Source organism: Neofelis nebulosa, chromosome 11 (assembly GCF_028018385.1).
Source record: "Neofelis nebulosa isolate mNeoNeb1 chromosome 11, mNeoNeb1.pri, whole genome shotgun sequence".
Classification (NCBI taxonomy): Eukaryota; Metazoa; Chordata; class Mammalia; order Carnivora; family Felidae; genus Neofelis; species Neofelis nebulosa.
This window is the reverse complement of record NC_080792.1, coordinates 84,950,961-84,964,821: the sequence shown is the minus strand read 5'-3', so window position 1 is coordinate 84,964,821 and position 13,861 is coordinate 84,950,961. Positions and strand designations below refer to the sequence as shown.

Here is a 13,861-nt window from a genome sequence, read left to right as displayed (position 1 = left end):
CGCCCCACCTCCTGAGGCCTGACCAATCAGGAGTACCGCCTCTCTGACCCTCCGCCAATGAAAAGGCCCGCGACTCTCCCTGGGTTGGGCTGAATGAGGAAGGCGGGGGCGGGGTGGGTGGGGAAAGGGGCGGAGCTTCTCTGTCCCACCTCTTCCCAAGGAGGTGGGCAGGGGATCCTGCATCAGCAGCGGGCGAGAACTGGGGAAGGACGTGAAGCTTGCCCAATCAGAGCTCATCATGCTGCCTGGGTAGCCAATAGGCCGCGGCAAAGAGGTGGAATGGGGCGGGGCCGGGGGGTTGAAGGGACGGTAAGCGGCGGAGGAGAGAGCTGGCGCAGCTGCCGTGGTGGCAGCGGCTGAAGTGGCGGCGCCTGCGGCGGCTGCAACAGCTCCAGGCTCGGGGCTTTGGCGGCGGCGGCGGCGGCGGCGCCGGCGGGCTGGGCTGCGCGGTGCGGACCCCGGCGCGCGGTCCGGGTTGCTGGGGCGGCGCGTGTAAGAATCTGAGGGGTGCGAGCGATGGCCTGACGGAGAGGGCAGGAGCCAGGGGTCAGAGGGCATGGAGTAAGGGGTTGCGCCGCGCTCTGGGCTGTGGGAGGCGGGCAGGGCGGGCCCAGAGGGACTTCGGGAAGTCATCGCCGCGCTTTTCTCCCTCCAGCCCAGGCCGGTGCTTGGCGCCCCCTCTCCTCGCTCCCGGCTTCCTGGGGCGACCCCCAAGTTGGGGCCCGGACCAGAGCCGGGGGCACGTGGAGCTGGAGCCCGCATTCCTTGTCCCCCACCCGACCCCGCCATCTGCTCGGCTCCCTGGCGCCCTCAGGCGCCCCACCCGCAGGGTGTCGTGCCTGAGTCTGGATGGCTGCTGGCCCGCTTTCCTGGGACCTGTCCCCACGGATGACCCTTACTGGGTCCTCTATAGAGGGAGGAGCAGAGCCCGCCGAAGGAGCACTGGGCTGGGACTCAGGAGCCCTGCACTGTGTGACCTTGGGCCAGTCCCTGCTCCCCTGTGGGCCTCACTTTTCCCCTCTCTGCAAAATGATGGGCTGGAGTTCAAACTGCTGGTCTGGTTCTGCCAGGAGGTAGATGGTAATGGTTGAATGGGGAGGGCCCCCGCATTCAGACAGCCTGAGATCGAGCTGTTGAAATCTGGGCTCTTACCACCTCCCTGCTTATTATAAAAGGCAGGGTAAATTAGCCCCTCTGAGCCCCAGTTTTCCCCATCTGTGAAGTGGGGATATTAGCTAAGTAGGATTTCTCAACAGCAGCACTGTTGACATTGGAGCCACATATTTCGACGTTGTGGCAGGTGTCGCCTGTGCGTTGCAGGATGGGTGCTTAGGAGCACCCCTGGCCTCTACCTACTAGCACCCCTCCCCCCTAGTTATGATAATCAAAAATGTCTCCGTATGTTACTGGTGTCCCCGAGGGCCCAAATCACCCTGGTAGAGAGCCACAGAACTCACATACCGCATGCATTGTTAGCAAGCAGTCCTATGTTAAACAGTTAAAATAAAAACCTCTAGCCATTATGATAGCAATGATAAAAAAAAATTTAGAAACCTCTTCTTGATGAGTTGAGAAGGTTGGTAGATCCTCTCACCTACAAAGTAAATGGCAGGGAGAGAATGAGAAGACGTTGATCACGGTCAAAGCTGCGCCAGGGATGCAAGGAAGTTCATTTACATATTCGGTCTATTTTCGAATATGTTTGAAAATACCTGTGGTGAAAAGTTAAACGGAAGAGAAAACAAAACACACGCTGCTGCGCAAGACTGCCCGAGTGGCGGCGTCTCATTTGGGATTTCCTCCCTTGCGTTCTCCACTGTTGAGGTTTCCAAGCAAAATTAATCCCCGGATTTGGGGGACACTTAAAAAAGTCGCACAGGAAGTTGGCTGGGCAGAGCGCTCCGGGCTTAACAAATAGAATGGCGCTCACTTTCACTGCCTAGTTTTAAGAAGATGTTGACGCGCAGGAACTTGCCCAGGGTTTTGCTGGTGGCGTGTGGAAGAAGCAAATGGCCGGCTTGCCATTTAGTGGTTTAGTTTGGAGACAGACTTGATGGGGCCCAGAAGGCCTCGGCTTGAGGAAGGAACCTGCTGCCGTCTTTAAGTTCAAAGGTCTGCCGTCAGATCTGCTGAGTCTTTGCTTTTGGTCCCACTCAGCGGAAGCGGGAATGTGTATAAATAGGAACCGCAACCGGCTAGTTCTGCGGGTTCTAGATGGGGAGTCCAGGATGAGTGCCGTTTGCTGTGTGACGACGCGATGTCATTTAAAAGAATGCTCGTCTCCTTCCTCCCGAAACACCTAAATCTAGGAGAATAATGCTTATATAAGAATGATATGGGCAAGTGTGGGTGATCTGGCACGCTGACTCTGCACGTCTTTGAAGCTGGGTGCTGTGTAAACACCGAGGCTGGGTCTGGGAGAAATTGTAGTGCGGTGGCTGGGATAACCCGTCCGGAGCCAGACTGTGTAGTTCAAAGTTTGGCTTTCGAGCTGTGGGTTCTTGGTCAAGTCACTTAATGTCTCTGAGCCGGAAGTCTCTCGTTCTGTAATGGGGGCTAGTACGGGGGTTAATAACTTGCGGGGTTCCTGGGTGGCTCAGTCGGTTAAGCGTCCGGCTCTTGGTTTCAGCTCAGGACACGATCTCACCCTTTGTGAGTTCAAGCCCCGCGTCCAGCTCAGCACTGACAGTGGGGAGCCTGCTTGGGATTCTCTCTCCCCTACCTGCCTCCCCCCTGCCCCCACCCCTACCCCGCTTGCTCTGTCTCTCTCTCAAAATAGATAAACTTAAAAAGAAAATCCTACTTACTATTAATGAAGTTTCAATCAGCTTTACTTAAAAATTGCTAGAAAACCCCTGCTACATAGTAAATGCTCAATGAGTATTAACTACTATTATTTTAATGGGTTTTTTTTTTTTAAGTCGAAAATCTTCACAAAACACATAAACAAGGGTCAAGAGGGATGGAGGTGATGGAACATATTAGCCATAATCTCAATCTCCAAACATAATTATGCTTAAATTTTCAGTATTTGTTCTTACACAGTTCCCTGCCATACTTTGATGCTATTACTGTAATACTCTATTTATTTTTTATTTAAAAAAAGTTTTTTTTAATGTTTATTTATTTTTGAGAGAGAGAGAGGGAGTGGGGGAGGGACAGAGAGAGAGAGAGAGAGAGAGAGAGAGAGAGACACACACACACAGAATCTGAAGCAGGCTCCGGGCTCTGAGCTGTCAGCACAGAGCCTGACGCGGGGCTCAAACCCATGAACCGTGAGATCATGACCTGAGCTGAAGTCGGACGCTTAACCGACTGAGCCACCCGGGCACCCCTGGAACACCCTTTATTGAGATAGAATTCACATACCATAAAAAAAATCCACCATTTTAAAGGGTACAATTCCGTACTTTTTAGTACGTTTGCATGGTTATGCAGCCATTGCCCCTGTCTGATTCCAGAATGTTTTCATCAGTGGTTGTATTTTAATAATTGTTTTTCTCTTTTTACCACCCCCCCCCCCCCCCGAAACCTAGAAGATGCCTCTGATGGAGGAGTTTCTGGGAAGTACCTCTGGGCCAGTGGCTTTGAACGAGAGCTCAAAGCAGAGACTGTTCAAAGCTCTGGACGTCGCATCCTGAGGGCTGCCGGAGAAGAGAACATGGCTGTGAGTTTAGATGACGACGTTCCCCTCATCTTGACCTTGGATGAGGGTGGCGGTGCCCCACTAGCTCCCTCCAACGGCCTGGGCCAAGAGGAGCTGCCTCGCAGAAGTAAGACTGGGGGGGGAGGGGGTGCCGGGGGAGGGGCACAGCTCTTCTGTTTCAGGGGGTGAGTTGTGGGCTTGGTGGTCCAGTAATAGATGCACCTGTGCCAATGCCTGACCTTGCATTTGACCCCTGAGTTCTGACACAGAAAGTACTAGGAGACTGTGGGGTCCTAATCTTGCACCCCCAGCTCAGGGATTCTTCCAGGGACGAGCCTCCCCTCCCGGGGCTCTCCGTTCCCTCAGTGCCTTACCCCCCTTGCACTTGAGGTACCCTGGCTTTGTTTGTGGATGCTCGGTGGGGACCTCAGGCAAATTGGCCCTTTGGCTAACTTCCCTGCCCCATTCCTTGTTAAAAAAAGAAACAGGGGGGGGCGCCTGGGTGGCGCAGTCGGTTGAGCGTCCGACTTCAGCCAGGTCACGATCTCGCGGTCCGTGAGTTCGAGCCCCGCGTCGGGCTCTGGGCTGAGGGCTTGGAGCCTGGAGCCTGTTTCCAATTCTGTGTCTCCCTCTCTCTCTGCCCCTCCCCCGTTCATGCTCTGTCTCTCTCTGTCCCAAAAATAAAAATAAAAAAAAAAAAAGAAAAGAAACAGGGGCTCCTGGATGGCTCAGTTGGTGAGGCATCCGACTCTTGATCTCAGCTCAGGTTTTGATCTCAGGGTTATGAGTTCAAGCCCCGTATTGGGCTCCGTGCTGGGCGTGAAGCCTACTTAAAAAAGAAAAAAAAAAAAAAAAAAAGGAAAAAGAAAAGCGAAAGACACCGATTTCAACCCTGGCCTCCTCTGTCCAACCCGAAACCTTTGGCAGGAAAGCAGAGTTGAGTGCTTCTCCACGTGGGTGCTCAGGCCCTTGCTGCTGCCCAGGACAAGCAGGGGGGCGGGGGGGGGCGAGCATTTGTCGTGATCCATTGATTTGAGGGTTTGGGGTTTTGCTCTGTGTCTTCCTCTAAACCAGAGCCTGGCATGAAGTGAGCCCAAGAGAGGCGAGCTTTAAATTTTTTACATTTTAATTGTGTTTCTGGCAGAATGGGAGACCTTAAAAAGCTTCCTGGTCCTTGTCCCGGAGCCATTTCCCTCGCATGCTCAGGCCTGGTGTCCGGGAGAGCTTAAAATAAACTTTCGTTTTGTGGAGGGTCCTGAGATGTCAGGGGTCAGTGCTTTAGGAGCTCCTTACCAAATAGACGTGCCGCCCGCTGGCCATGCTCCTGAGCCAGGACAGAGGGCTATTGCTATCCTCCAGATCACATGGGAACACACTTGGGCCCCGGGAAAGACGAGCCTGGCCCTTCCGTCTCCTTTGTCCAGAGAGAACACAGTCAGGTTGCAGGGAGCTCAGCAGCGTCCCCTTGGAAATGATGAAGGACAGCATTGTTCCTGTGGCTGAGACTATGACGGGAGGCCTGGCTCCCTGTAAACTGGCCTCTCCTTGCTTGGCAAATTCAGTCCGCCCCCCCCCCCCCCCCCCCCAATCTCCATGGTAGATCTGGGTGGTCTAGGAAGGTTAGACTATCAATCTCTTCCCTAAGCGCCATTCAGGGCTGAGAAATCAGTGGCTCTGATTTCAGGCTCACTTCTTAGATGCCCTAGAGCTAGCAAGCTGAGTGTGAAAGCTCCTCTTATCTGTTATCTTAACTAAGATCCTTTGGTAGCGAAGGCACTATTCCTATTTTTCCTATTTTAAGGAGGAGGAGACCATGAGTCCGAGAGGTGAAATAACATGCCCAGGGTCACACAGCCAAGCAAGTGGCTGAGGCCACATTTGAACCCAGGACTGTCTGACTCCCTTCCTCCTCCTTCTCCCTTTTTTCCTCTCCTTTTTTTCCATCACAAGCCCTTGATAAATGCGAGTGCTGGCCTTTAGCATTTGTGTATATTAATGTCATCAAGATGAGCGTGTTGTCACTTTCCAGATTTACAGAGGAAGAAACAGCCCCAGAGAGGTTAAGTGACTTGTCCCAAGTCAGACAGCTAGTAAGCGGTAACGCCCCTCTGGTACCTGCCCCTACACCCTGTGTGAGGTGCTTTGAAGAAAGTGATGTAAATGAACGTGACCTCGTCTCAGCTTGAAAGTAGGATCCTCCCTAGCGAAGGAGTGGTCACGTCCATGGCCAACAAGGGAATGGACCACAGGGGAGGGTGGTTGACATGCTAAGGGTGTGGATCATTCTGGAAATAGTCCAGCTCAGGATTCTAAATTGGAATCCTGGTCATTGTCGTGAGTGCCGCTTTTAAGTCCTTGCATAGTGTCAGCTGACGGCCGGGGTGTTCAGCTCTCCTGCGGATCAGTGGGAAGAGCAACCTAGTTCTGTGTCAGGATCAGGTTTGGAACCAGTGACGGAGCTTGAGTGGGAAATAGGCCAAGTAGACAATAAAACCAACCTTGGATGGGCCACTGGCGAGGCTATTCTTTTTTTTTTTTTTTTTAATGTTTATTTATATTTGAGAGAGAGAGAGAGCGCGACAGTGCTTCAGCAGGAGAGGGGCAGAGAGAGAGGGAGACACAGAATCGGAAGCGGGCTCCAGGCTCCGAGCGGTCAGCACAGAGCCTGTCGCGGGGCCTGAACCCAGGAGCTTCGAGATCATGACCTGAGCTGAAGTCGGACTGCCGACCGATGTAGCCACGCAGGTGCCCCCTGGTGAGGCTATTCTTACCTTGGTGAAGTTGGTGGCTCCTTTAGGCTGTATAAGAAGAATGAAATATAGGGGCACCTGGGTGGCTTAGTTGGTTAAGCACCTGACTTTAGCTCAGGTCATGATCTCGCGGTTTGTGGGTTCCAGCCCCGTGTCAGGCTCTGTGCTGACAGCTGGGAGCCTGGAGCCTGCTTTGGATTCTGTGTCTTCCTCTCTTTCCGCCCCTCCCCACCCCCCCTTTCAAAAACAAATAATAAAACATTAAAAAAAAAAAAAGGGAAGGTCCAGGGAAAGTGTACTTTCCGTGCAGTGTGTTGGTGCCTCAGTTTCTCCTCTCACCCTCTTAGTAGATCATTTGCTCAAACCTCCAAGAGCTGGTGGGTGTAACCCACCAAGCCTTGCTGGCAAATCAGTTGGGCCTCTCTGAGGAAAGAAGAGATTTCAGAGGAGACCTACTGCGCCTCAGTTCACGCCTTTGTTATTTCATGCTTGGATTTTGGCATTGGCCTTCTCCCCAAAGCCCCCCGTCCCCGTGGTCTTGAACAGTCTGTCTGAACCACAAATCGGACCCGGTACTTTCCCGAGCTCGCAGCCCCCCAGGACCTTGCCGACCCCTACGGGATGCGGGCCAAACTCTTTAGCCAGCGCCCTCGGCCTTGTGTGCCCCGGTGCCTTCTTGCCTGAATGGTCCCATTTTCCCGCCTTTGCCACAGTGTCAGGCCGCTTTGAGCTCTGTGAAAGGCCCATGCGTTCTTCAGCCGCTCTGCCTTGCTGGTGACTCTGCCCAGCCTCTAGTTTGCTGCCATTGTTGCTTGCTTCCAGTTCTGTCTTGGAGATCCTGCTGATACTCCCGTCTCTTCGAAGCCTTCTCCGGACCTCCCCTTCCTGACAGGGCTAATCACTCACTGCCCTTTCCTGCTTTGGCGTCTAGATGAGGCTCCCACTATTGCAAGTAGCTTACTGCGTGGTAATGACTTGTTTAGCCGTCTGATCACCTGCTGGGCCCTGCGTTCCATTCATCTTGGCATCACCCAGCTCGATGGCTGCGGTACATAGGCACTCAACAGCTCATGGTGGAAATAAAACCTAATTGGGTTTTCTGGGGCCTTATGGGTAGCTCGTGGGAGTGGTGTCAGGGACCTGGTCAGAGGCGGGCCGTATCTCCCCCTGCCTTTTCTCCTTACCGGCACTCAGAGTCTCATTTTCCCCAGTATAGCCGATTGTCCTAGAGGCTCCCACCATCGACACCCAGTCCGTGGCTGATGTAAACCCTTTCGGTGTTAAGGAGTTGGCAGGATTTAGACGGAAGCCTTCAGCGGAGTTGGCAGCTACGTGGGCATGAGCCACTGAGAACCAAGCCAGCTTTCTAAGGCCGTGAACCTTGTTCTGGAGGCCGGAAGGAAGTCCAACATCACGTCCGCGGCAGGATCAGCTTTTCTCTGAGGCCCTTCTCCTTTACCTGCAGACAGCTGCCTACTGACTGTGTCCTCACATGTTTGTCCCCGAGTCTGTGTGTCTGTGTCCTAATCTATTCTTACAAGGACACCAAGCAGATTGGCTTAAGGCCCAGCCATATGACCTCATTTTACCTTAATTACGGCTTTCAAAGCTCCGTCTCCAAACACAGCCACATTCTGGGGTCCTGGGGGTTAGTACTTCAGCATAGGAATTTTAGGGGCACCTGGGTGGCTCAGTCGGTTGAGCGTCCGGCTTCGGCTCGGGTCACGATCTCGCGTTTTGTGGGTTCGAGCCCCGCGTCGGGCTCTGCGCTGCCAGCTCGGAGCCTGGAGCCGGCTTCGGATTCTGTGTCTCCTTCTCTCTCTGCCCCTCCGCCGCTTGTGCTCTGTCTCTCTCTGTCAAAAATAAATAAATAAATAAATGTAAAAAAACCAAAACACAACAACAACAAAAAAAATAGGAATTTCAGAGGGACACAGTTCAGCCTGTAACACTCCTTTCCTTTTCCTTTCCTCCTCCCATGCAGGAGCCTGGCTGTGCTGCCTGTGACCTTTGACCCTGTGCTAGGGATGGCCTATGCTGGAATATTATCCCTGCAGGGAATTGAAGGGTTGGGATTTTTTTCTTCCCTTTGTGGGCAAGAATGGATTTTACCCAAGATTCAGACATCTCTCTGGGCTATAAGAGCGGCTGCCGAAATGCTAACGAATGACTCACAGGCAGAAGATGTCAGGTTGATAAAGGAGGCAGGTATAAACAGAGGTATTTAAAGCTTGGAAATTAGGAATAACCTTGAACATGGTCAGTGGGGCTGACGTGTGACAGCGTGGTTTAGAAATCGCTCGTGGCCTGCATTGTGTATCAGGCAGCGGTCTAGGCCGCCATTAGACCGTAGAGGGTGAACGCCGTGGGCAATACAAAGGATTTTCCAAGGGAATTCTGGTCACACTCACCTTTTGCCTTCTCATTGCCTTTTAACCCAACAGCTGCCTAAGATGGGCCTGTACTCACTGCTTTCTCTGGGTTGTAAGAAGGATTAGGGTCGAGGGGAGGGGCTGACACACTTAGTCTCATGAGCTACTTTGGGGTTTGTTTGTTTGTTTTTAAGTTTATTTATTTTAGCAATCTCTACACCCAACGTGGGGCTCGAACTCACGACCCTGAGATCAAGAGGCGCGTGCTCTACTGACTGAGCCAGCCAGGCGCTCCTTCCTAGGCTACTTCGGTGCTGGTGGCCCATGGTTTCCAGGGGACAGGCCATGCAGGGATAAGGCGTAAGGTGACAGAGCAGAGGAGCCCCGTCTTTCTCCTTCACCCTGTTGCCTGGCATGCCATCAGGAGTTGCCTAACTCGGTGTGAGGTCTAGCAGCGTAGAGGACCACTGCTCCCCTGTCTCCAGGTGCACCCCCTTCCCCCCACCCACCACAGGGGCCAACATGTGGCACCCTTGGCTCCTTTTCCACAGTCTTCGTTCAGGCAAGGTGGGCCAGAGCTGTTGGCCTGGGGGCAGGTGTAGCCAGGATGAGCTGGGAAAGAGCAGTGGGGGCTGTCTGCCCGAGGATGATCACCCCCAAGGTGGGCTCTCCATCAACAGAAATCTGTGCCCACGGTTCTCTCCCTGACCGAGCGTCTCCAGCGTGCTTGCCGAAAAGAGTGAATGCAGCCCAGGGGACCCGTGTAGCTTTCGTCACCCGTGATACCCCGGATGGTGGCCTGGTTAAGCACATGGGCTCCGGAGAGTCAAGCTCCAGGCTTCCACTCCTACCTGAATAGGGATCTCAGCCTCTCTGAGCCTCAGTGTCCTCATCTGTGGAGTGGGCTCATGCTAGCATCTGCCAGGAGGGTGGCTGGGGGGCATTTGGTGAGATCACACGTGTGCCGCCCGTGGTGAGTGTTCGGCTAGTCATAGGCAGGCGTTACTGTCGTGGCCAGAGACGGGGCTTCTTCAGTGGAATATAGGGGTCCTGAACCCAGGCCAGGATCTGAATCCTGTTTGCCTCGCTCCTGGCACAGCGGGTGGCCGCCGGCAAGCCAGGAAGCGGAGGCAGCATGGCAGCTGGAGACCAAGCAGCAATTAGATTTTCACGGCCTCCCAGGGAGCCTGGGCATTTGGCTTTCTTGGGGCCTCGCTGAGGCAGAATGCCGGGCGTCACCGGGCCGGCGGAGGCACCAATTAAAATGAGCAAGCGCCCGGCATGCTGGGTTGCAGCCATCTAACCCAGACTTGAAGCCTTTTACTTCCTCAGCCCTCCCGGTCTTCGTGGGGGATCCTGTCTGTTGCCTCGGGCCCCCCTGCCACGAGATGCCATCTCTCCCCTCCGCCCGCAGAGAGCAGCCGCGTCGGAACGGCGCGGTGGCAGCTGGGTGCGAGCTGGAGAGCCCCGCTCTGTACCCATCGCCTTGGGGAGGTCTGAGTTCACGTTTGCTCCGGAGCTCCGTGAGCCAGAACCGTCAGCTTCTCAGCCTCCGAGTCGGGGAGGGCACCCGGGAGGGCTTAGATGGCTCACAGCAGCATGTCTCTGGTGGTTTCCGGGTGCGGTGCTCTCCCTGGGGCCAGCTTCGAAGGGAACCCGGGCTCTTGAGAGGAAGCGCTGAGAGGGATGCCAGTCCCCAGACCGCCCCCATCCCATCTTTGCGTTCGGGGAGCCCACAAGGCAGCTGTCCGTTCTCCCTTTGCTGGGGTAAACTCCTTGATTTGGACAGTTCTTAACTCCTTCCCTTCTGGTAACGGCTCTCGGGTACTGAGCCCCTCCCATGTGCCAGGCAGTGTCCAGGAGCACTCCGCTTGTGCCGGCCGTCACTGGGTGCTCCCAGCGCTTGCAGGATCCTTGTCAGCAGGAGAGCAAACTGATGCTCTTGGAGGTTGAAACGTACCCGAGGTCACGCAGCCAAGAGGTGCCGGCGGCATCGAACGCAGGTCTTCTGACTCCGGACTCAGGCTCTTAACTGATGTGCCACATGCCACGAAGTGAACTCTGTGCACGAGGCAGCATTTTAGGCTGAATTCTCTTTCCCAAAAGGAAGCTGGTTTCTGTCTTTATCTTGTTTTTTCTTTTTTAACTTTTATTTCCTATGAGACATGGTATTCTAAATTGGAGTTTCGTACCTGGAGCTCCTCCTCGTAGCTGGGGCGCCCGGGTGGCTCAGTCGGTTAAGCGTCCGACTTCGGCTCAGGTCATGATCTCGTGGTTCGTGGGTTCGAGCCCCGCGTCGGGCTCTGTGCTGACAGTTCGGAGCCCGGAGCCTGCTTCGGATTCTGTGTCTCCCTCTCTCTCTCTGACCCTCTCCCGCTCACAGTGTCTCTCCCTGCCTCTCAAACATGAATAAAAAAATTAAAAGAAAATAGCCCAGCCGATGGGGTTTCATCGTACAAGTTGTATTGGATCATCACAGGGGACCGGAAAATGTGGGCAAGTGAAAAACCAGACCACAAAGGACACCCACGACTCTACCCCGTAGAAAACTGTGGCTTTCTCCTCCATGTTTGCTGTTCCTCCGCTCTTCCTGTGCACAGGCATTGGGCTCAATTTTACATCCTGGTGGTTGGGCTGAAATTGAGAACTTAGGAGTCAATATTGGGGAAGTAGACAGGAAGGACAAAGGAAAGGCCAGCTTTGGAGCATGAGACTCAGTGAGACTCAGTGAGGAGGGCGATCCCCTTAGGTCACGGTTCCAGGGGCAGGGGACCCCACATCCGGCCCTCCCTGGAGAATGAATGTTCCTTGGACTGGATAACTGGGTTAGGTCATTGGAATTTGGGCTCTCTTTGGCACTGGGGTCCCTCTTGCCTTGTTTGCTCTTTGTGGGAAGGACTTATCTAGCTGTAGAAACGTGTGGTTCTTCCTCTTCTCGAACCTCATGAGGGTCTGGTTCAGCTGAATTGTCCTCATAGGATAGGGCCTGAGAGCTTGGCTGGCCTGGAGCCCTGTAGGCCTGGGGCACGCTGGGGAGCGTGTGTGCTGGTGTGTAAGGGGCGGCTGCCCCTTTGGTCACTCACTTCCACGCAGGATCACAGGCAGGTTGTTACCACATTTTCCAATGTTGCAGGAGAAGTCCAAACCTACATTTTTAATCGGAAGTCTTATGATTTCTATTTTTATTATTTAAAAAAACCTTTTTTTAGTGTTTATTTTTGTGAGAGAGAAACAGAGTGAGCACGGGAGAGGGGCAGAGAGAGAGGGAGACGCAGAATCCGAAGCGAGGCTCCAGGCTCTGAGCCGTCAGCACAGAGCCCGACGCGGGGCTTGAACTCACGAGCCATGAGATCGTGACGAGCTGAAGTCAGACGCGTAACTGACTGAGCCACCCAGGCGCCCTGGAAGTCTTCTGATTTTTAAATATTGGTAACTCGTTCTTATTTCTTAAACACAGCCGGCCGAATACAATCTGGTCACGGGGCTGCTGCTCTATGACCTCTGAGCCGGAACACACGAATTCAGCCTTGGCTTTGTGTTCAGAACAAAGTACTTCAAAATAAGGAAACAGTATGAAACCGACCAAGGAACTACGGCCCATGAAGTATTCTTGACCTTTGGGTGGCATTCAGTGGGAATTGGAACGGCCCTGGGGATTTCGCTCTCTGCTTCCATGTGATTTGCCTAAAGAAAGCCCAGATTTCATCCATCTGTGGGATGGAGGCCGGAGCTCGGGGGCGGACGTGCCAGGCCGGGCACATATGGATGAGAGGGCAGAGCAGGTGGGCGCATCTCCTACAAACCCCTTTGTCTTCCTCTTCTGTTTATACTTTCCTCCCTCTGGGTTGTAGTTCTTGCGACTCTCGGCCGGGGGGCCCATTTTCCTTTCTTTCTCTTCATTTGCATTCTGTCCAACTTTAAGACCATCTTCTCTGTTCTTAGCTATTTGATCCAAACTGGGGCTGGGAATTTTTTTTTTTTTTTTTTTTTTTTGGCTTTGACTTTGAGATGTATAATAAAGATTCAGGCCGGTGTTAGAAATTAGAAAAAAAAAAAAAAAAAAAAAAGTAACAGTGAAGGGGCGTCTGGGTGGCTCAGTTGTTTTAAGTTTCCAACTTCAGCTCAGGTCACGATCTCACGGTTCGTGGGTTCGAGCCCCGCGTCGGGCTCTGGGCTGACCGCTCGGAGCCCGGCGCCTGCTTCGGATTCTGTGTCTCCCTCTCTCTCTCTGCCCCTTCCCCCGCTCATGCTCTGTCTTTCTCTTCTCTCTCAAAAGTAAATATTAAAAAATAAAGTACCCGTTGAATAGCTAGTGTAAGAGCGGCAGGGGGGGAAGACCGTTCCAGAGGAAGGGAACAGGGGGCAGAGGCCCGGAGGTGTCGGAGTGGGTGCGTATGGGAGGTGCTTGGGCTGGAGGGTGGGGAGGACAGACTGTCTCCAGATCTTACAGGGTCTCTCCCCGTCCACCTCAGGAGTTGGGGCCTCATCCTGGGTGATGGAGAAGCCCGAGGGGGTGCTTCTGGCGGGGGAGCGACGCGGTCACGTTTCAGGGGCGTTGTCGGAGAATTCACTCAGGCCGCCCTGTGGAGAGTGGCTGGAGCTGGGCGTGGAGACTGGCTAACATGGTGGCAGCCCAGGGACACGGTGGGACCTATTTTGTTCGGCCTGAACGGTTTCCAGGGGTGGCATGATCAAGCAGCCATTATGCTTGGTCACAGAATGAGCACACAGCCCCTGTGGCCTCACACACCCCGGCTTCCTGGGTTTGTTACCCGCCTGGGGCCTGTAGGTGTTTGGGTTTGTTGCCTTTGGAGTAAATTTCGGTGGTAGGTTACCGCGGCAGCAACGACACCGTGGCAGGAGTCAAGAGAGCAAATGACAGTGGAGGGTCATCTAAGGGAGTAGCAGACGGGCCTGTGGCCAGGTGGCATTTGGGGACAGGTGGCATCGGGGATGCTGGGGAGACAGGCAGGGGCAGTGGCGCGGGCAGAGGGAAGGACGTGTGCAGGCCAGAGGCCAGCATGCTAGGGGCGCGTCGGATGTGGGCTGTAGTTAAGCGTATAGGCTCTCGGGGGCACCTGGGTGGCTCAGTC

General features: G+C 54.0%; 1 protein-coding gene across 2 annotated transcripts in view; it reads left to right on the top strand.

Moving 5' to 3' along the window:
* Window positions 1-307: 307 nt before the first annotated feature.
* Window positions 308-13,861, top strand: part of TPCN1 (two pore segment channel 1) — a 60,845-nt gene continuing 47,291 nt past the window's right edge. The window contains exons 1-2 of one of the 2 annotated variants that reach the window (XM_058691193.1): window positions 308-492; window positions 3,540-3,773. In XM_058691193.1, coding sequence (XP_058547176.1) covers window positions 3,662-3,773 — 112 coding nt within the window. In that variant the 5' untranslated portion in view covers window positions 308-492; window positions 3,540-3,661. Of the gene's footprint in view, window positions 493-3,536; window positions 3,774-13,861 lie in introns of both variants that reach the window. The other variant, XM_058691192.1, reaches the window with a different exon arrangement.